At 46.8% G+C, this 22,582-nt stretch overlaps 1 protein-coding gene and 1 long non-coding RNA gene across 3 annotated transcripts in view; one reads left to right on the top strand and one right to left on the bottom strand.

The window, feature by feature from the left end:
• Window positions 1-946, bottom strand: part of ST8SIA5 (ST8 alpha-N-acetyl-neuraminide alpha-2,8-sialyltransferase 5) — a 62,881-nt gene extending 61,935 nt beyond the window's left edge. Inside the window, exon 1 of one of the 2 annotated variants that reach the window (XM_070513114.1) lies at window positions 355-946. In XM_070513114.1, the coding sequence (XP_070369215.1) occupies window positions 355-485 (131 nt within the window). In that variant the 5' untranslated portion in view covers window positions 486-946. The remainder of the gene's footprint in view (window positions 1-354) is intronic. The other variant, XM_070513113.1, reaches the window with a different exon arrangement.
• Window positions 947-2,712: 1,766 nt separating this feature from the next.
• LOC139045647 (uncharacterized) overlaps window positions 2,713-22,582 on the top strand; it is a 72,333-nt gene continuing 52,463 nt past the window's right edge. The window contains exon 1 of the long non-coding RNA XR_011504431.1: window positions 2,713-3,565. This is a non-coding gene — a long non-coding RNA (uncharacterized lncRNA). The remainder of the gene's footprint in view (window positions 3,566-22,582) is intronic.

The raw sequence follows: 22,582 nt of genomic DNA, 5'->3' as shown, positions 1-22,582 counted from the left end.
CATGGCACTGTAGATTTGGGGTCACCGATCTGCCCCCTGAGGCCGCTCGGGGCATTCAAATGGATTTATGGTCAACTTGGCCGCTCGGAATTCCAACCTGTCCCCCATTTTTCACAGCAGAGCAAAGTTGTCGGGCCCCTCTGGCCCGCGCTGGGCAGGCGCTCTCCTCCGGCTGGGAGGAGGGATAGATGCGCTTCCGAGCGCCGTGACCCAAACCTAATACGGTGGTGCTCGGAGCGACGCGCACAGCCCCCCGTCACTCACCCCGGAGACGCACGGGCCGATGCTGCGGCCGCCTCCCGGGGGCTCGCCCGCGGGCTCCGCGCACCCCCAGCGGCGCTCGGACTTTCTTACCTCTTGATGTAGTTTCTTCCATACAGGATCTGTTGCAGCAAGGTCACCAAGGCGAATGCGCAGATGAAGATGAAAAGCAAAGTTCGGTTCCCCAACAAATCCCGGTTTGCCGAGGGGTCCGCGTAGCGCATCCTGGCGGCCGCTCGCGCACTGCGGGGCGCGGCGGGCGCCGGACGCCTGGGGGCCCCCGCAATGACGCGGGGGGCTCCGGGGCCCCTGGGGGCGCGCAGCCAACCAGGCGCCTCTCCGCGCGGTCAGGCGGGCGGGGGACTTCGCCGGGCAAAGTTTGTGGCTGGCGCGGCGGGCGCAGCGGGCATCCGAGCGTCGCCGCGCCGGCGGGCAGAGCAGGGCCGGCCGCAAGGAACTCGGCCGCGGCCCCGGGCCTATCCTCCGGACGCCTTTACCTCCGGGCGCCTGTGCCCGGCATCCGCCGATTTCCCTGCGGAGGGGCGACGCCAGGTGCCCCGAGAGCCGGGCGGCCCCTCCCGCCGAGGAGGCGGCCAATGGGGAGCGGGGCCCCCGCGCCGTCCGCCCGTGCGCCCGAGAGCGCCGCGCACCGCCCCCTCCGGTCGGGCTTCGGCTCGCGGTCGGCGGGGAGGTGCCCTGCCGAGCGGGCCTCGTCCGAGGGCCGGGCCCGCAGCGAGGGAGCGCGAAGGTTGGCTTTCAGTTCTGCAGATGGGAGGTGGGGGACAAAACACCAGGACAGTCTGGCTAATGACAGGAGGGCGATGGAGAGGGGGAGGGGTGGAGCGGAAAACGCCGGGTTTGAATCGTGGAATTAAAAAAGGAGGCAGGAAAGGGAAATCGCGGCTGCGGAGCTGGGCTTGCTGGAGGGGAGTATTTGCATGCGGAGCTCAGGGCACTGAGTCACCGCCGTGGCCGCGTCCTCGCGTCTCCGGGAGGTTTCTCCGGAGAAAGCGGAGCAAGGTCAGCCGGGCAGCTCTTCAAGGACGACGCGCGCCACTCCTGCATGCTGATGGCCTGCGGGGCTGCCCGTCCGCGCCCCGGGGGCCCAACACGGCAGGGAGGTGCTCTCTCTCTCCGCCACGGGCCTCCTCCCCCTCCCCAACTGCAGCTCGCGGCTGTTCGTCAAAGCCCTTGTTGTCACTGAGACACTGGGACCTTGTCTCATCCTTGGAATCACTCGTAAATCTTAGGTCAGGCAGCTGGCCGCCTTCGGGTACCGCGGACCCCCAAAGCTTTAGTAAGTCGCTAAGTCTAGAAAGGTTTGTGCTTCAAGAGTGCACACCAGGGAATATAAACACAGAAATGCAACGCCAAGGTCGGGCCTCTTCAGAAATCCCAACCCCTAAATGTGCTCCCCCTTTCCTCCCACACCCCCCAACCCCCGCCCCGCGAGCCAAGCGACGGCCCTGTCGTCCTCACACCGCCGAGTCTCAGGACGCTTGTGAGTCACGTGCCGGCGGCGATCCCCACTGAGCCATCACTGGATGATTCTAGGGCGCCCCTTCCCAGGGCGCTCCAGCCGCTCAAGGAGGTTCGTGAGTCAGGTCAGGGATTCAGCTCAGAACTTAACAGAAACTCGAATCGCAGCAAGAAAAAGAACTTTATTGGGGAAGCGCCCAGACCCCAATACCCTGGCCTTGACGTTTTGCTCTTTGAACTGGAATGACCAAAGAAGGCACGGCTACATCTCATCATTAGGGGTCCACCAATAGCCTGGAATAGTTGTGTTAATGCACATGGTGGAAGGGGACCTGTGCTATCTATAGTTGATGTATGAAATAAATATTATCCACGAGGTCGCAGGTAGGCTTTTTAACCAAGTAAAGAAATAGCACATAAACATTTAGGTGGCACATTATGATAATAATACCCATATTTTTTTGGTGTCTTACACATGGGAAGTGCTTGCTCTTTCATATATGAATGAATAAGAGCCTCCTGGCCTCTGGCTAACCCATTTTACAATCCAAAGGCTCAAATCTCTAGTTACCCAAAGTAACTCGCTTAGCAAGAAGTCTTTGGAATCAGAGATGTGGCTGTTTCTCCCATACGTACAGGCAGGGCCGGCTTCCTGGGAGTGGGACCAGTGCCTGCCCCCGGGCCCCACCTTTGGCTTAATCTTCCACTCTTGCTGTCTTCTGACTGTGAATAATTTTTGAACAAGGAGGCCCTGTACTTCACTTTGCACTGGGTTACACAAATTGTGTATCGGCTCCTGCACACAGGTCCAAGCTGACAGATAGTAACCTTTCACCCAGTTGGCCCTCACCTGCGGAGTCCACGAGGTACCATCTTCATCACTGCAGGCAAGTTGCTCTCTTGTCTCCTTTCTTATTCTCCACCTCCATCAGGTACCCACCCTGATAGCTGTCTTTGGATGCATACTTCCTTGGAAAAATAGAACGAATCTATTATAAATTACTAAATCCAAATTATTCTAAAAATATACAGCTTGCTGAGTTTTCACAAGCCAAACACATCCGTGTAACCAGCGCACAGATCAAGAAACAGAAACATTATCAGCCCCCAAAACCCCTCTCCTTTCCATACTGTGTTCTCAAGAGTAATTACTATTCTCACCTCTAACACCAAAGATCGGTGCTTCCCGATCTTGTATTTTATACAAATGGAATCACACATTATGTATTCTTTCATGTCTGACTTCTTTCGCTCACCGTTGGTTGTGAGATTCATGTGTGTCATTGGGCGTGGTGGGCAGAATTCTGAGATGGCTCCTAAGATTCCTCATCCTCACTGGTACACACACCTTCTCCCAGTTATTCAGTCACACATTGGTGCAGGTGCTGCCGTAAAAGGATTTGCAGGTAGACTCAAGACCCCAATCAGTTGGCTTTAAGAGAGGGAGACTGTTCTTAGTGGGCCTGATCGCATGAGCCCTTAGAAGGAACTGGGCGCTTCCTGGCAAAAGTGATTTGAAGTATGAGAGGGACTGACACCAGGGAAGTTCTTCATCATTAGCTTTGAAGACAGAGGGGTCCACGTGGCAAGAGGTGTGGACGGCTTCCAGGAGTGGAGATTGGCTCCTGGCACACGGGTAGCAAGGAAACGGGGGACCTCAGTCCTCCAATCACACAGAAGACCCTGAATTCTGCCAACAACCGGAATGGACTTGGAAAGGATCCTGAGCTCCGGCCGCCTACATCGTCACTTTAGCCTGTGAGGCCCTTGGGAGAGAACCCAGGTATCCCGTGCCCAGATTTAAGACCTACACAGCTGTGAGCTGGTAAGTGTGTGTTGTTTTGTGCTCAGTTGGTGCTAATTTATTTCACAGTGATAGAAAACCAATCCCTTGCGTGTTGTAGTTTAGAGAGTGGATGCTTTATGGATGTGGTTGTAGTTTGTTCCAGGCTGTATAGTATGCCGTTGTTGGACTGTAGCACAACTTATTTATCCATCTTACTGTTGATGGACATCTGGGCAGTTGCCGCTGTGAACCTTCCAGTGCTTGTCTTTCATGAATACAAGCATGCATCTCCGCCAGTATCGGTATTCAGAGGTGGAATTACTGGGTCATAGAGTGTACCTATATTCAGTTTTAGCAACTACTGCCAAACAGTTATTTTTTCATAGGTATTTTATTCAGACTTGCCATGACCTAATAAGGCATTGGTCCCCACCCTAGCTGACACTAACATTAACTGGCTAATCTAAGCAAAAAGCCCGCTGAGCCAAGAGCCAAAATAGTTGAGGGAAAGTAAAGCTTTACACCCTGGCCACTGACTCTCCTCGATGGCCAGGTCACCTCATGAATTAGCAGTGAGGCAGACTGAGGCTGACGTGAGCCACAGTGAGAGCTCTGTGGCAGGATTCTAGGTGGGATGTACTGGATCACCTGATGCTCTGCAAATGATCAGCCCTAGTCCAGTGCGCCTCTGCTGACACTGCTTCTTTAATCCTAATGGTGTTTTAAGTCTGACTGCCTTCACAGCACGTTAAAGTGTCTTTGACATACACACGAACGCAAGCATCTGTGGTGGAGTCAGAGATGGAAGATCTTGAAACATGGAGGTCTGCGGACCCTGTCGTTGCTATTAATATGCATCTCGATTCCATTTTAAGCCGAATTGATATTCCGATTGTAGAGTTGCGGCAAACACTCAGAAGGCCTTGCAAACAAAAGAGGAAACACATGGATAACTGATCACGCTGCCAGATTCAGCAAACACCATTTTTATATCCTAATTGCCAGAAATGGGGACAGCTGCATCATTGTTTAAAACACACACTCACGCACAATTAAGCCAAGAACAAATGTCAACACTGGCACGATCTGCTAAATTACTGATAACTGATGGGCATTACTCATGCTGGGAGCATTGTCTCCGCTATCAAATGGAAAGATGCATTTTTAAAAAAAGACCTTAGAGGTTTCTACTGGTTTAAGAAAACCGAGTTTTGGATCATACAGCACAACTGCAACCTGCCAGATTATGTAAGTGACATTCCACCCATGCGTTCGAGGAGTTTGTGATAAGTACATGCTGTTCTGGTGCCTCTTTATATTTGTGTTAACAAGGCAGGCTTCAAGAGGCTGATTCTTGGTTTGGGGATGTTCTGTCTGTGGTGAGGGTGTCTTGTGGTCCCTGAGCAGAAATGCCCAGTGGAGACCTTGTAATCCAGAGACCCAGGGTTTGCCAGTGCGTGGTCAGCTGCAGATGCTGGACTCTACTTCATCTGTCTTGTTTTCAATTAATTATTTTTATAGAATAGAACTATAATTTAAACCCCTTGTTCTGTCCCCTTATGAAGCATGAGCTGTGTTCTAAATAACTTATTACATAATCTTGAACGTAGTTATGAAGTCGCCTTTTGGCCTTTACATCTCCAACCTGAGAAACGTCCTCCTTCTGTCTTAGCACCACCTCCCAGGCATTCCTCTCCTGCATTTGCCCCAGTTTATCCAGTTGGTTTCAAAGGGTAGAGACATTATTATTATTATTATTAATCTATAGTGGTTTGTGCATCCAATGCAACACAGTGCAGAAAGATTCATTTCTACTTTGGGTATGTCATACTCCCAGAGAAATCCAGAAACAGCTCCACTGTTCATAATAAGGTCACTCAGAACACATTTAGATGACATGGTGGCCAAAATGGACCTGGGATCTCTTTGCTCACCTTAAAGGCCGGGCCCTGCAGTAGAAACCCTGGGATCAGGCTCTGCTTTGAGGAAGAGCACTGACAAGTGCCGCTGAGAAATGTTTTTCATTTCCAATCCAGTGCAGGCCCCTGCACATGTTTTGTTGGTGGTCTGTATCATGCTAGGATTTCAAAAGAATGCCCTATAAATAAAGCTGCTTAGAAATGTTTAATGTTCCTTAGATGCCTGAGAAGAGAAAAGGGATGAGTGTTCCACTATGATCATCCTCTTCTAAAGCACCAGAGTCCCAATCCTAATGCCATGGCCACAGCATGTGTCATTGAACCGCTGTCCTAGGTTCTAAAAGCTCCAGGCATTCGGTAGCCACGGCAGGAGTGTCTACTCTGTGCTAGGTATTGCGTGAGATGACAGGGAAACGAGGACCAGTAATTCAGAGTCCGTGCCCTTATGGGAGTTTACATTGCAGTAAGAAAGACAGACAATACTCAATATTAGGATAAGTGTGACTCTAACCCAAATTGGACGTGGCAGGGGTGGGGAGGTGGGCAGGGAATTCACCTGCGGAATAGCAAGGCAGGTGTCCAGAGGAGGTGGTATTTGACCTGAATTGTGACAAGTAAGGTGGGTCAGCCAGGTAAAGGAGTGGGACGAGGGGTGCTGGACAGAGGAAGCAATGTGGGCAAAGGCTGGCACCGGGAATGGGGCACAGTCAGCTCAGTGTGGCTGCACAGATGAGGCTGGGTGGGTGGGCAGAGCCAGAGCGTAGGGAGTTGGGATTTTATCCGTGGAACCATTGCAAGATTTTAAGTAGGGAAATGATATGATCAGATTTGCATTTTAGACAAATCAACCTGTGGGTTGGTGGAGAACAGTTTGAGGGAGAAACGGCATGGATATGACAGCTTATCTGTCTTTTCTCTGACAGCATCAGACCCCCCACACATACCCCACTGATCTCTCATTATTGTACCAACTTGAGAATGAATTCTCTACCTCCCTCCAGGGCAGTAGGCAAGGAGTAGAGGCATAGGATTACTGTGTTATGAAAGCTGTCACTGTGTTAACTGCTTCATCATCAGTTCATTTGATATTCATGGAAGTCGTTTAAGCGTGATGAAGCCTGGTCCACTGCACACTGGTACCGTCTCAAGGCTTGTCTCTGGTACAGTCTTTTTGCTGCTTTCTCTCTGCTCCACAGGTTGCTGGTGCAAAAACACTCTCTTCCTCCCCCCTTTTAAAATCCTGCTCCTTGGAAAGACTCTGAAAGCTTTCATTTATATCCTAGGGTTCGTGCTAGAGAGACATTTAACCTGAAGCGTCATTTGTGCCTGTAATAAAGGTGATGTCCCACTTAGAACTGCACTCAGAACAGTGTAAAGAAACCTACAGGTGACCAACACCTTAACCACATCCTCAAACGTTTCCAATGCAGGCTAATGGGGAGTGGTTTTCTGGAGGAATACCTATCTGATATCATAATAGGAATTCGTGGAAGTAGGATTCATTTTAAAGAAAATTTCTTGTCATCCAATGATGTCAATACTCATATACGAAAAACAACAGGATTGATGTGTTCTGCCTGAACACAGATCATCGTCCATGAGTGTAGTCACCAATACGACAGCCTAGCCTTGCTATGTTGTAGGTTTGCCCAGATTGTCATTACTCCAGGCCAAGTAGACAGTGCTGTACACCACGGGTCAGCAAACTTTTTCTGAAAGAGCCAGATAGTAAATTCTGTGGCTTTGTGAGCCATATAATTTTGGTTGCATACAACTCCATTGTTGCAGTGTGAAAGTACAACACAGAAATGAATGAGCGTGACCAGAGTTAGCCCACAGGCTATAGTTTGCTCCCCCTGGTCCACACTGTGTGATATGCAGAGCCCCATGCAAAAAGTCCTACCCCACTGACCTAAAGAATCACCATAAAAGGCATTCCTCTGTGTTCAGACATTATATCTACAAAGGCCTGATAAATTATAACGTTAATCCCTTATCCACCATCAACATGTTAGCACAGATTCATTTATCCTTGCAGTGCAGCCTGGAGATCACAGGGTGACATTTCCATGCATAAAGTACCCTCGAACTTTGACCAGCTGTCTCATAAATACATGCCCCTGGTCACCGGGAACTACTGAGCATGTATATGGGTTGCTTGGTGAGACTCCATCTCACTTCTGGAAACAACAAAGTCTTGTGGCCGGAGATCAGTGTGTCAGCTAAGACCTTTCGACTAAAGTAACAGGAACCATGGAGAAATTTATTATCCCACATTTCAGAAAAGCTATGGGTGGAGTGTGCTCCACAATTGGCTACTCAGTATTTCTAGAACCCAGATTCTTTCCATCCTCTGCTCTGCCATCTAAAGTATAGGCTTCTTCCTAAGAGTGGCTATCCTCATGGTCATATATGATGGCTGCCAGCAGTAATTGGGACAATAGCAGGAGAGAGAAAGAGAAAGACGCTCTCCTCCAACCTGGGACCAATAATAATCACCAGAGGGATGCCATGCACTGATTGGCTTACGCCTGGGTCCCTGAACCAATCACTGACAAGGGGATGGTATTATCATAGTTGGCTTAGTCTACTAAGAACTCTCCCCAGGAGCTGGGGTCAATTCCAGAAACCACATTGCTGCTACACAGATGGAGATGGAATGGATGTTGGAGAGTCAACCCCCATGCCACTATCATCAAGAGCAGCAATTTTTTTTTCCACTTATGTTTCCCCTTTCCTCCTTTTAATGGAACTGTTGCTGTGATCAAGTAGAATTGATGGCAGAGAAACAAGAGAGAGGTGAGATGTGCCCCTCCACCATCCCAGAAATGTTGTTTCAGAACCATGTACAGCATCATCCATGGCCCTGTCTCCTGCCCATCCCACCCCCAACACACACACACACACGTTACTGGTTACTGGTGCTAGCACCTATGACCATAATCACCAAGCTCATAGTAAAGAAAGAAGCCTGGCAACAGGTCAGCCAACTTACAAGTATGGAAACGTTATGTCTGATGTCTAAATGCCTTGGTGTTTGGCTGCAAAGGCTGTGACAGGTGGAGAAAGCAGCTGACAGTGTCCTGGAGTGTGGGAGATGCTATAGGATGACGACAACGGGCAGTCAGAAAGAGATAAGTTTAGGGCACAGCTCTGCAAGTTCAGGAAAGACTCCTCCCTTCTCTGACCCACTGGCGTCCTCACATGTAAACAGAAAAATACAACACCTATCCCTCAAAGTAGGAGTTTGTGAAGATTTGATGTAAAAAGGTAAGAGCATTTTTGTGAACTACAAAGCTATACAACTCTAGGTAAACAACATGGTTTACTATGGCCTGAGACAGAGGGAGAGATTTCACAAATGCCGAGTCTCGACAAATTTGTGAAGGGGGTCAGGAATCCTCAGGGCTTCCCTCTGCCCCCATCAGCACTTGGCTATTCCAAGTGCCCAGGACTGTCTGGCCAGGACTCTCCAGCATCCCCACTTAGGCCCAGACCACGATCTGCCCCCTTCACTCACCTCCCACCAAAACTCACCCACCTTGACTCTCACTATGTGTCTCCTCAACACGCGCCTGAAGCTAACCTGAGGAAGCATGGATTAGTGGATAGAGCACAGTTTTGGAGTCAGAAACCTGAATTCTAGGTCTGGCTTTGCCACTAACTGCCCATCTGAATTCCAGCTTCATTAACCTATTGGCAACCTTTGACCTTTAGCCTATAAAATAAAAGAGAGGTGTGGTTTTTAAAACTTTTTCCAGCATCTAAACCCTGGCTTCGATGACAAGGGTGCCCCGTGTCCTCCATCTTCCTCTGTGCCCCTCTCAGCCTCAGTGGCAGCCCGTAGGCACCATCATGCAAGGGTTTGCTGAAGCACAGTTTGAAAAACGCTGGGCTAAATGATCCCCCAAAGTCCCAGTCATCTTTACAATTCTTTAGCTCAGTCTCTATTCTAAGACAAATGACTGCACGCTAATGCGGGAGGTAACGTAACATAGTACCCCTACCTAGAATCATTTGTATTTGAGTAGGATTCTCAGAGGAGTATAATCTTATGAATTGATATATAAAGATGGAATTTCAGGCACCACGTATGTGAAAGAAGTAGTTGGGAGACTCTCTGAATCCCCTAAAATCATACGACTTGGATTATCCATCCAGCTTTCACATAGGGCCTCATCTTTTGAGGCTGTTCATGGCATTTTTCAGGATGGTGAGTATCTCCTGGGCTCCCCAGTTTAAGGCCTGTCAAAGGGTGGTTTCCTATCAGATCTTTGGTTAACCATGAGGCCCAAGGAGGACAAGGAAAGGGCATCATGTCTTCCATGGGGGGAATATGAGTTAGAATGAGGCTCAACTCTGAGGGACAGGAATCCCCAAAATAACAAGACTTAATAACGATACATATGTTTTGTCTATTATATAACAGACATTCAGAGGTAAGCAATCCAAGGCTAGGAGAATGGCTCCATTCAAAAAAATCTTTGAAGATCCAGGCTCCTTCTAGCTCATTACTGTAACATTCCAAGGATGTAGCTCTTGTCCTCACATTCCAAGGTGGACACTAAGGCTCCAGCCATCATATCTAAGGTCCAGTTAACAAGATGGAGGAAGAGATAAAGAAAGGTAAGTCTTTCTCCCTTTAAGGACGTTTGTCAAAGTGTCACCTAACACTTCTGTTTACATCTCACTGGCTAAGCTGAGTCATGTAGTCAACCTAAATGCAAGGGAGGTTGAACAAAAGTCTTCTAGCTGGGCAGGAGAAGGAAGGAGGACCTCTGACCAATGGTGGGTTCCATGTCAGGAGCTAGTCAGCCACGAGGAGGGCTCAACAACTCCCAGGATTTCAGTTCTTGGATCCATACGTTGACCCAGACTCTTGGGAATTTTACCTGGATATCTTCAGCTTCTTAAACATAACTTCTAATGTCATTTGAATAGAGGCAGATGAGAGCTGCATAAGTAATAGTGAGTATGAACTTTAAAAATACATTTGTACTCAATCCCTGGATGCCACAGAGTTCCTATTTTCTTCCTAACCTTTTTAAAAAGTATAACATATTACAGAAAAGTGCACAGACCATGGTGTACAGCTCCACCCATCACCACAAAGTGAAGACACCCATGTAACTACCACTGAGGAAAACAGAAAGAAAGAAAGCAGCCCCAGAGCGTGCCTTGTGCTCCTCCCAATCTACTGTGCCATCTGGAAGCCTTTTCTTTTCTCCACTTTGCTTCCAGCTCTGTCCCAGCCCCATCTTCTCTTCTGCTCACTCACTTCCCAGTCCCCTGGGGGTGGTGACTTTTTGAGGCCCTCTTGCCCTCCGGCACAGTGGAAACATCGTGACCTTTGGAGTCACACTTCACAAGATCTGGATCTCAGCCCCTCTGCTCACTGGCTCCATGAATCCGGGCAAGAGACGTACCTCTCTGGTCCCTACCCCAGCACTGTCATGAGTACTGGCCGCCTGCCAGGTGCTCATACAGAGTGGCCCATATGACGATTACTGCCTTTTCATTTTTATTCTTTTGCTTGGGCCTTTTAAAATCTCTGTGATGCAACACTCATTGTTTCCATTCACAGACTGACACCATGATGCCCATGGAGGCAAAAGGACTTGCCCAGCATCACACAGTGGGGCTGCGGCAGAGCGAACACTAGGCCCTGGCTCTGAGGTTGGGCCAGCGCATGACCTAGAGCTGCAGCCCAGGGGTGCTGAAACCAGGGCCCAGCGGGGAGGGCAGGGTTTCGGACTTGCCTGTGGTCCCATGGCCATCCAGATGTTCGTTTGGCCCATGGGTGCCTGGTTCTTTAACAGATTCACTGTCATCCTCACTAATGCTTGTCGCAGCTTTGCCAGAAGGTTTCCTAAACAGACACACAAATGCCAACCTTATGACACTTACTAATAAAAACTCCCTCTGCAGGATTGGGTTCCAGTGGTGCCTAAGAATAACCACAGACACCAATGAGTAAATAGCTGGCCGTGCAAAGGGTGTGTGGGACCCTCCAGGACCAGATAGAATGTGGTGCATTCGAGGCCAAGGCAGCGTCTGCAGCCAGGGCAGGAACAGGGCCTGGAGCTGGCAAACAGGGCACCTGGCGGGACAAGGAGGGCAGTGAACCGGAGTCAGGCCCTGTCCTAGCTGCGTTGGCAAACTGGGGCAGTTCATGCCATCATCCAACAAATGCTGTTGGACAATGATGCTGGCACAGGTGCTGGGTGACACATGGGTATGTGTGGTTTAGGGGTTCAGAGGAAAACTCCTCACCCCTTCCTAAGATGTTCCGACATTTATTTAGAAGGGGGTGGGTCCTTATATTGGAAACATAAGACCAACTAGCAAGTCACCCTAGGAGAGGAGGCCTAGGGACGTGTCCAGAGGGATGTACCGAGGACCAGGATGAGAGCCTTCCCTGAGAGGTGGTGTGGCAAACCCTGTGGTCTCTCCTTGTCCACTCTGGAAGGCTCTCCTCATCATCTGCGCTCCTCATCTTGTTCCGCTCTGCCACAGCTCCTTACCTTCTCCACGAAGCTCTGTGAGACAGCATCATCAACAGTGTTGGACACTGTATGCAGGCGTTGTTCACAGTGCTTCCCTGCTGTTAATTCATTTAATCTTCCTGGTCTTATGAGCAGGAACTATTACCATGCCCACACACTGAGGCACAAAAAGTTGGTAACTTGTCCGAGGTGACACAGCTGGTAAGAGGTGGAAAGGGGATCGGAACCCAGGCCACGTGGTTCCAGAGCCCACTCTTCTTCAGCTTCGGCTGAAATCTAACCCCTGCTGCAGGTGCAGGTTCCCTAGACTCCTGAGTGGTCTTCCCAGCCCTTGGAACGCAGGCCCAGGGGCAGGGTCTGTGGCTCAGCATCTGGGATGGGGGCTCACTGCCTTCCCGCTCACCTCACCTCCTGCCACCATGCTGGGGAGTTTGGACGTCCATCCAGAAGACGCAGCCAGCCACCAGCTCATGGGCCTCACCTCCCTGTGCTTGCACGCTGCTCCTCGCACGGCCCCCAGGGCAGCACAGGGCAGACATGTGGGCATGCTGAAAGCTTGGGCCCGCAAGTCACAGCCTGAGTTCGAACGCCAACCCCACCAGTCACCTGTTTTGTCCCTTCAGATAAGTTCTTGACCTCTCTGAGCCTCAGTTTCTTTATTTATGAAATAGGCTAATAGAAGAAACTGCCTTCCAGAGTCATGGTGAGGAGCAAGAGTAGGTAGTCTATTACTTTAAAGGGAGCCAGTGGCATAGGGAGCAATCAGGAAATGTTAGCACTTACTACGACCACATCTTGTCAAGCAAACTCTGAAACCACAAAATTGGAAATTCCACTCTCTAACCATGACTTAGAGATCTTCTGCCCCCACTAACCTACTCTGCTGTGTTAGTACTCCAAGGGCTGCAGTCCCCATTCTCTGGTGTATCAGCCACCTTCTGGCTTCTCGTCCTTTCCTACTTTGTTAAGACCCCATGGTCAATCCCCTTACTGATATTCTTATAATTATCCACAATTTCCCTGCACTGGGTCTGTGTCTGCTAGGATTGGGTTCCATGGCATATAATAGAAAACTCAAAGTAACAGTTCTTAAAATCATTAGAGTTTATTTCTCTCCCACATAAAAGAAGTCCGGAGGTGGTTAGCCCAGGGGGAATGGTGGCTCTGAGTGCATCAGGGACCCATGCTCCTCCTCTCTTGCTGTTCACTCATTTTTAGCACATCGCCTCATAGTCCATGATGGCTGTTTGAGCTCCAGCCATGGTGTCTACCTTCCAGCATCACAGAGGAGGGAAGAACAAAAGGGAGAGCTCCAGCAGTCTATCCTCCTATTCTGGAGCCTTGCCTTCCAACATCTTTCTCCTACATCTCATCGGCCAGAACCCAGTCACAGAGCCACATCTAGTGGCTGCTAACTTCCTGTCCCAAATAGAGAAGAGGGGAGGACAGTCATGCTGCTGTACCTGCCTGGCCAATCCACAGCCAGTGATGACTTCACCATCCACTTCTGCTTCCAGGCAGCCCCCACTGCTAAAGAAAATAACACGATCATGCTGGCACGCAACTCTGCAGACTTGTGGCTTCCAGCCACTGAGCCCCCACACGCCTGGACCAGGCCTCTTCCTCCCTTTTGCATGCCCCATGGCAGTTATTCCAAGTATTCAACCACTTTCCTCAAACACTCTTCCCACCCCTACCCCCTCCCTCCCTCCCTCTCATCTGTCTTTAGACTTCCCTTTCATTTCACTGAAGCTGCTCGCAAGCAGGGGTTGACTGCTGTCCTCTCTCCCCTGAATCCCACAATAATACTCCACACAGAGCTGAGCACACAATCAACAGAAATAAACGGATGAGAGCTAAGGTGCTAATAACTAACAGCTTTGGCTATACTCTGCGCCCAGGCAATTCATTTTTAACCAGAGCGTCAATGCTTCACTCCAAAGAGGCTCCTGGGGGAATGGAAAGTCCCAGGCAGGCTGGCTAGGGGTGGTTTCAGGGACAGTGGCCCCCGCAGCAATCCATCCTCACGGCAGCTGATGGGCCTCAGACCGGAAGGCAGTTCCCCCTGAAGAAAGCTCAGCATCGTTTGGCTCCATCAGCCCCATCTTACGCCAGTTCCCACGGGCACTGGGCACACCATCCGCCTCCAAAAAGAAGAAAAATGACTCAGGAGAGAATGCTAGTATTTTCCACGTTAAGGGGACGGGGTCCATATTCTTACCAAAAACGTCCCTTTGCATTCCTGGCTGCTTCTGTGGAACAGTCTGGGTGCGAATGTCCCCGGGTATAGAGGTGGCTACCCCACTCTTCAATAAACGGAGGGGAAGCGAAAGAAGAGCTGGCAATGAAGGCCCACCGACCCCTTCCTGCACAAAGCCTTGGGGGGCTGCCCTCTGAGGGCTCTTGCTGGTCCTCAGGGCCCCCGTGGGTGGCATCCACCCTCCTCCGCTCCAGGGGGACGGACGCCGGCTCGGGTCAGGAAATCGCTCAGGAGCTAAGCGGTTCCTACTTAGTGTGAAAAGTCTAACTTAGAGGTTGCTATAAAAAGGAGCAAAAATAACAGATGTGCCTCTTCGTCTGTCTTTATGTTCCCTGTTTCATTTATCACACACATCTTGCAATAGCTACTCATTTTCACATTTTCCTCAGTCACTTCCTCCCTCCAACGTGAATTACTTAAAATAACCACCGCCACTCAGGGTCAGCCTCATAGCCATGCAGAGTGGGCAGCTGCTCCCGGAGTAGGACTGTGCCCGGAAGAAGCCTCAGGTGACCCCTTCCCTGTCACCATGCCTACAGACTCTCCAGCTTGTCAGCAACACCACAGCCTGTCCTTCCACAGCCAGAGTGGAGCTGAGTGAGGAGGCCTGAAAAATTTCCTGAGGACAACGTTGGGTAGGAGGGCAAGAGAAAACAGAAAACAGGCCACCTGGTGTGGAAGGAGCGCTGGGTTCTGATCCAATATATGCTGTCAGTATGCTGTGTGGCCAAGGGCAAGTTGCTTCCCCTCTCTGGGTCTCAGATGCCTCATCTGTAAAATAAGGCTGTATAAGGGCCCTTCTCCTGCTGGGTCCATGCTGGGAGCCTCTCCAACATTCTTTCCTGCCTCCTAAATCTCTCTCTCCACTCTATTCCCCGCCAGCTAGGCTTGCTGATGTCTTAGCCACCTACTTACGTCGTGCCTGGTCTCATGTCGCAGACTCTGGACTGTTGTTCCAGCCGGCCCTGTCAGCCCCTACAGTTTCTTCCCCACACTGCCACCTTCTCAACACTGACCTCATGTACTGTTTAACATCCAGCTTCATTCACAAATATTCATTGAGCACCCATAGGTGCCAAGTGCTGTCCTGGGAGCTCCCAGTACCCTTCAAGCAGCAGTAAACTTTCAAGAATCGTTCAATCATCACCTCCCCTGAAAGCCTTTGCCACTCCTCTCCCTCGTGCCCCACTGCAGGCGAACTCACTGCCTCCTGCTCTGTGTGCAAGCTGCTATCCTGGACCAGACTGAGGCAGCTGAGAACAGGAGCCCCTTCTCCTTCATTGCTGTATCACCAACGGGCATACCCAGGGAAGTTGGGGTTAGTTAATGTTCGCTGAGTGTGAGGCCTAATTTTATGAGTCAACTTGGCTAGGCCGTGGTACCCAGACATTTGATCAAACGCTATTCTACATGTTCCAGTGAAGGTGTTTTTTAGATGAGATTGTTTAACTCAAAGTAAACTTTGAGTAAAGCAGGTTACTCTTCATAATGTGGGTGGGCCTCATCCAATCAGTTGAAGACCCTAAGAGGAAAGAGACTGATCTTCCCTGAGGAAGAGGGAATTCTGCCTCCGGACTGCCTTTGGACTTGAGCTGCAACATTACCTCCTCCCTAGGTCTCCAGCCTAGCGCACTGCTCTGCAGATTTTGGACTGGCCAACCCCCACATTCATGAGAGCTGGTTCCTTAAACTCTCTCTCTATACACACATACACCCTATTGCTTTGGTTTCTCTGGAGAACGCTGACTAATACACTGAGTAGTTCTATCAGCTACCCCACCACACACACACACACACACACACACACACTTATCTGATACTTGTGGCTAGAGAAGGTGGAGGAGGAGGAGGAAGAGAAATGGATAGCTTTTTCATATGCTTATTAGCCATTTTTATGTCTTCCTTTATGAAGAGCCTATTGAGATCTTTTGTCCTTTTCAGAATGCTGTTTTTTTTTTTTATTGATTTGCAGGAAGTTTTTAAAATATATTTTGGATACATGTCCTTTGTTAGATTGGTAGCTTGTGAATATTTTCCCCAGGAATGTGATTGTGTTTTCACTTTTTTTTTTTTTGGTGAGGAAGATTGGCCCTGAGCGAACATCTGTGCCAATCTTCCTCTACTTTCTATGTGGGACACCGCCACAGCATGGCTTGATGAGCAGTGCATAGGTCCGTGCCTGGGATCTGAACTAGTGAATCCTGGAGGAGAGCACATGAACTTAACCACTACCCAACTAGGCCGGCCCCTGTTTTCACTGAATGTTGTCTTTTGATTATTAGAAATTTTTAATTTTGATGAAGTCAAATATATCAATGTTTTTCTTTCAGATCAGGGACTTTTGGTTCTAAGAATTCTTTTCCCACTCCAAGATTACAAAGGTATTTCCCTTCGTTTTCTTCTAGAAGCTTTATAGATTTTTGCATTTAAATTTATGATCCATGTCAAATTAATCTTTGTGTATGGTATGAGTTAGAGGTCAGGGTTCATTTCTGTTCCATGAAGACATTCAGTTCTTTCAATACCATTTATTGAAAAAGACATTCCTTTTCCCCGTTGAAATGCATTAGCACTTTTGAAAATCAAATTATACCTTATGTATGGGTTTACTTCTGGATTTGATATTCTATTCCATCGATCTATTAAATTATCCATATGCCAATAACATATTGTCTTATATTTTGTAACTTGACAGTATATCTTGAAATCTGGCAGCATAAATCCTCCAACTTCAATCTTTAAGATTGTTTTGCTTATTCGAGGTCCTTTTGCAATTTCATACATTTTAGAATCAGCTTATCAATGTCGACCAAACGTCAGATGGGATTATAATTGGGATGTCATCTTAACAGTGGGACATCTGAACTATTAAGTCTGCTAATCTGTGAACATAAAGCGCATCTCCGTTTCTTCATACCTTACTGATTTTCTCTCAGCAATGTTTGCTAGTTTTCAGCACAGAGGCCTGCCACATCTTTTGTTAAATTTCTTCCTAGGTATTTTATGTTTTGTTTTATGTTCTTGTAAATGGCGTTTTAAAAATAGACTCTATTTTTTAATAACAGTTTTTGATTTAAAGAAAAATTATGAAGATAGTACAGAGAGTTCCTATATACCCACCATCCGTTTCCCCTTTTGTCAACAACTTACATTAGTATGGTGCGTTTGTCACAATTAGTGAACCAATATTGATGCACTGCTGTTAACTAGAGTCCAGAGTTTATTCAGATTTTCTTAGTTTTTACCTAAAGTCCTTTTTTTGTTCCAGGACCCCATCCAGGTGCCACATTACATTTAGTCGCCACATCTCCTTAGGCTTCTCTTTGCTGTGACAGTTTCTTAGACTTTGTTTGTGATGACCTTGACAGTTTTGAAGACTACTGGTCAGGTATTTTGCAGGATGCCCCTCAATTGAGTTGTCTGTTTTTCTTGTGATTAGACTGGGGTTATGTGTTTTGGCAAGAAGACCACAGATGTAAAGTGCCATTTTCATCATATCCTATCAAGGTCACATACTATCAACCCGAACAATCACTGTTGATTTTGACCTTGATCACTTGGCTGAGGTACTGTGTGTTGGGCTTCTCCACTGCAAAGTTACTTTTTTCCCTGGAATAAATCCCACTTGATCATGGTGTATGATCTTTTTAATGTATTGTTGTACTCGACTTGCTAGTATTTTGTTGAGGATTTTTGCATCACTGTTCATCAGTGATACCGGCCTTTCTTTTTTTGTGTTGTCCTTGTCTGGTTTTGGTATCAGGGTAATGTTGGCCTCATAGAATGAGTTAGGAAGCCTCCCCTCCTCTTCAATTTTTTTGGAAGAGTTTGAGAAGGATAGGTATTAAATCTTCTTTGAATGTTTGGTAGAATTCACCATGGAAGCCATCTGGTCCTGGACTTTCTTTTTTTTTTTTTCTTAAAGATTGGCACCTAGGCTAACAACTGTTGCCAATCTTCTTTTTTTTTTTTTTTTTTTTTTAAGGATTGACACCTGGACTAACAACTGTTGCCTATCTTTTTTTTTTTCTGCTTTATCTCCCCAAACCCCCCCCTGTACACAGTTGTATATCTTAGTTGTAGGTCCTTCTAGTTGTGGGATGTGGGACGCCACCTCAACGTGGCCTGACGAGCGGTGCCACGTCCATGCCCAGGATCCGAACCCTGGGCTGCTGCAGCGGAGCATGCGAGTTTAACCACTCGGCCACGGAGCCGGCCCCTGGACTTTCATTTTTGGGGAGGTTTTTGATTACTGTTTCGATCTCCTTAATGGTAATTGGTCTATTCAAATTCTCTATTTCTTCTTGATTCAGTTTTGGAAGGTTGTTTGATTCTAAGAATTTATCCATTTCTTCTAGATTATCCAATTTTTTGGCATATAGTTTTTTGTAGTATTCTCTTATAATTTTGTATTTCTGAGGTGTCCATTGTAATTCTCCTCTTTCATTTCTGGTTTTATTTTGAGCCTTCATGTTTTTTTTTTCTTGATAAGTCTAGCTAAAGATTTCTCAAGTTCATTTATCTTTTCAAAGAACCAGCTCTTAGTTTCATTATTATTTTCTTTTCCTTTTTTTTTTTTAGTCTCTATTTCATTTATTTCTGCTCTGATTTTTATTATTTCCTTCCTTCTACTGACTTGGGTCTTTGTTTATTCTTTTTTCAGTTCCTTTAGGTGCACTTTTAGGTTGTCTATTTGGGATTTTTCTTCTTTGTTGAGGTAGGCCTGTATTGCTATAAACTTCCCTCTTAGAACCACTTTTGCTGTATCCTATAAATTTTGGCATGTTGTATTTTCATTTTCCTTTGTCTGCAGGTATTTTTTTATTTCTCCTTTGATTTCTTCATTGGTCTAATAGTTGTTCAGTAGCAGTTTGTTTAATCTCCACATACTTGTGGCTTTTCCAATTTTCTTCTTGTAGTTGATTTCTAGTTTCATACCATTGTGGTCAGAAAAGATGCTTGGTATTGTTTCAGTCTTCTTAAATTTATTGAGACTTGTTTTGTGGCCTAAAATGTGATCTGTCCTGGAGAATGTTCCATGTGTACTTGAAAAGAATGTGTATTCTGTGGTTTTGGGATGGAATGTTCTGTATGTATCTACTAAGCCCATCTGGTCCACTGTGTCATTTAAGGTCAATGTTTCCTTATTAATCTTCAGTTTGGATGTTCTATCCATTAGTGTAAGTGGAATGTTAAAATAAACAGTGTTACTATTTCTCCTTTTATGTCTGTTAATAATTGCTTTATATATATATATATATGTGCTCCTATGTTGGGTGCATGGATATTTACAAGTGTTATATCCTCATGTTGTATTGTTCCCTTTCTCATTATATAGTGTCCTTCTTTGTCTCTTGTTACAGTTTTTGTTTTAAAGTCTATTTCTTCTGATATAAGTATTGCTACCCCAGCTTTCTTTTCTTTGCCATTTGCATGGAGTATCTTTTTCCATTCTTTCACTTTCAGTTTGTGAAGGTCTTTGGGTCTGAAGTGTGTCTCTTGTATGCAGATGTTGGTGTACTTGATGTTGTCCCAGAAATCCCTTAGTCTGTTCTTGTTCTTTTTAATTCTTTTTTATCTGTTCAGCTCAATTGATTTCCTCTAGTCTTTTGTCCAGCTCGATGATCCATTCTTCTGTATCATCTACTCTGCTGCTGAGTCCCTATAGTGAATTTTTCATTTCCATTATTGTATTTTCCACTTCTGATTGGTTTTTTTTTAATATTTTCCAGTTCTTTGTTGAAGTTCTCACTGAATTCATCTATTCTTCTCCCAAGATAAGGGAGCATTCTTATGACTATTAGTTTATATTCTTTATCAGGTAGATTGTTTATTTCTGTTTCATTTAGTTCTTTTTCTGAGGATTTGTCCTTTTTCCTTACTTGAAACATACTCCTTTGTCGCCTCATTTTTTGCCTCTTTTCTGTGCTTATATCTATGTATTAAGTAGGTCAGCTATGCCTCTTAGCTTTGGAGAGGTGGCCTTATATAAGAGATGCCTTCTGAGGCCCAACAGTCTATTTCCCTCTTGTCATCAGTTCCAAATATTCCAGGTGTGTCCCCTGTGTGGGCTACGTGTGTCCTTCTGTTATGACAGGTTGCTCTTGCTGCAGTTGCACAGGGAGGCTAAGCTGTCCCCCTGGCTGGCTGGTTGTAATACTCAGCTGTGTGCAGCTACTATGGTCCCTTCAGTCACTTTATCAGGTGTGGGGAGCTCCAGCACAGTTGGCTTCAAAGTCTAATAGTACATTCCTGCTGCAGTTTTTCTGCAATGAGTAGTCTCCTAGTGTGGCTGGTTGCTAGGCTCAGGGGCCCACAATTGCTGTAGGCCTCTGGCCTGTAAGGCTGTTGTCAGCTATCTCAGGAGTGCAGCTGAATAAGGCCTGCCCCAGACATGGGAGCACCCCATTGTTTCAGACTTTGAAAGGTGGGGCCGATCCCCTGTGTGGCTGTTTGAGAAGTACAAGTCTGTTTCAGCTGACAAGCCCCACCACCTGCAGGCCCACACACCCTGTTAATGCAGTCCTGTCCCGTGTGCATGCCCTGACCAACTGAAGTGGACCCCCTCACCCCTCTACAGAGACCCCACCCACTCTGCCTATGCAGACCCACAAGTTGCCTGAGGGCTTGCTGTTGGGTGGGGCCAGTCCTTATGGTGGGCTACCTGCCTGGGCTGAGCTGGATGAAATCAGTGCTCTAGTGGCTGGGGCAGACACGTGTGCTAACAGGCCAGGGGAAGAACTCCAATGGTGTCTGCCAGGGTCTGTGTCAGCCCACCTGTACTAGGTCACAGTAATGGCTGTCACCAATGTCTCAGTCCCAGGGGAGGTGGTCCCAGCCTGTAGAGGTCTGGCCTCTCACTGAGATGTGCTCAGAGCCTATCAAGTCAGCCTCTTTTCACCAAAGGACTGTGCACCTTTCTTTCTGGTGATTTTAGGTTGCTTTCCGAAATGGATGAATTTGTACATGGGTCCTTTAGGAGCAGGCTTTTCTTTCCCCTTATGTTTGATAGCTTTTCTGGGGCTATTCTTTGTTGTAGTTAATAGCCAGCAAAGCCAGATTTATGACACTTGTCTCAGTTGTGCTGAGTCCAAAAGCTGCTTATTGCGGCAAAGCTCTCCTGCTCAGATCCCCTGCTCCTCCAGGGAAAGCTTCATAACTTAAGATCGCTCCTGGCTGTGAAGTGCCATGGCTAGAATGTGGCTTATTCCTCTCCAGGAAGGAATTTCTGCCTCTTCCACCTCAGTCAGCACTGTCCCTTGTTGTGGGGGTTCTTTTTATCAAGTTTTCAGTTGTCTCCCAGGGGTAATTTTTCCAAGGGCAGTTGTAAATTTGTTGTGTCCATGGGAGGAGGTGAGTTCAGAGTCCTCCTGTGCCGCCATCTTCCCAGTGTTCCCCAATGCATTTTTGACTTATGATATTTTCAACCTGCAGTGGGTTTATCAGAACGTAACCCCACCATAAATCAAGGAAGATCTGTATTATTTGCCATCTGTGTATCATCTTTGGTGAGGTGTCTGTTTATGCCTTTTGCTCATTTTTAATTGAGTTGTCTGCTTTCTTATTAAGTTTTAAGAGTTTTTTTTTGTATATTTAGAATAACAATCCTTCATTAGATATGCCTTTTGCTCCTTTGTCAAAGATCAGTTGACTGTATTTATGTGGGTCTATTTCTGGGCTCTCTATTCTGTTCCATTGATCTATTTGTCTATTCTTTTGCCAGTACCACACTGTATTGATTACTGTAGCTTTATAATAAGTTTTGAAGTCAGGCAGTCTTCTGGTTTTGTTCTTCTCCGTCAATACTGTGATGGCAGTATTGTATTCTGGGTCTTTTGTCTCTCCATATAAATTTATGAATCAGTTTGTCAATATCAAAAAAAAAAAATAACTTGCTAAGACTTTGATCGAGATTGCATTAAATCTATAGATCAAGTTGGGAAGAACTGACATCTTAACAATATTAAGTATTCCTATCCTATGAAGTTGGAATATCTCCCCATTTATTTAGGTTTTTCTTTGATTTCTTTCCTCAAAGTCTTGTCATGTTTCCTCACATAGATCTTGTACATATTTTATTAGATTTATACCTAAGTATTTCATTTTTAGGGGTGCTAAAACACTTTCAAAGTATATTGTTTAATTTCTAATTTTTGGATTTTCTAGTTATGTTATTATTATTGATTTTCTAGTTAAATTCCATTGTGATAAAAGAAGAACTCTGGATGAATTCAAGATTTTGAAGTTTACTAAGATTTGTTTTGTAGCTCAGTATATCATCTATATTGGTAAATATTTCATGTTTACTTGAAAATAATGTATATTCTACAGTTGTAAGTTGTAGGGTTCCATAAATGTAGATTAAGCTTCC

This window comes from Equus asinus, chromosome 7 (genome assembly GCF_041296235.1).
Source record: "Equus asinus isolate D_3611 breed Donkey chromosome 7, EquAss-T2T_v2, whole genome shotgun sequence".
NCBI classification, from domain to species: Eukaryota; Metazoa; Chordata; class Mammalia; order Perissodactyla; family Equidae; genus Equus; species Equus asinus.
Note: the sequence above shows the minus strand (reverse complement) of the source record. Positions and strands in the feature narration are given on the sequence as shown.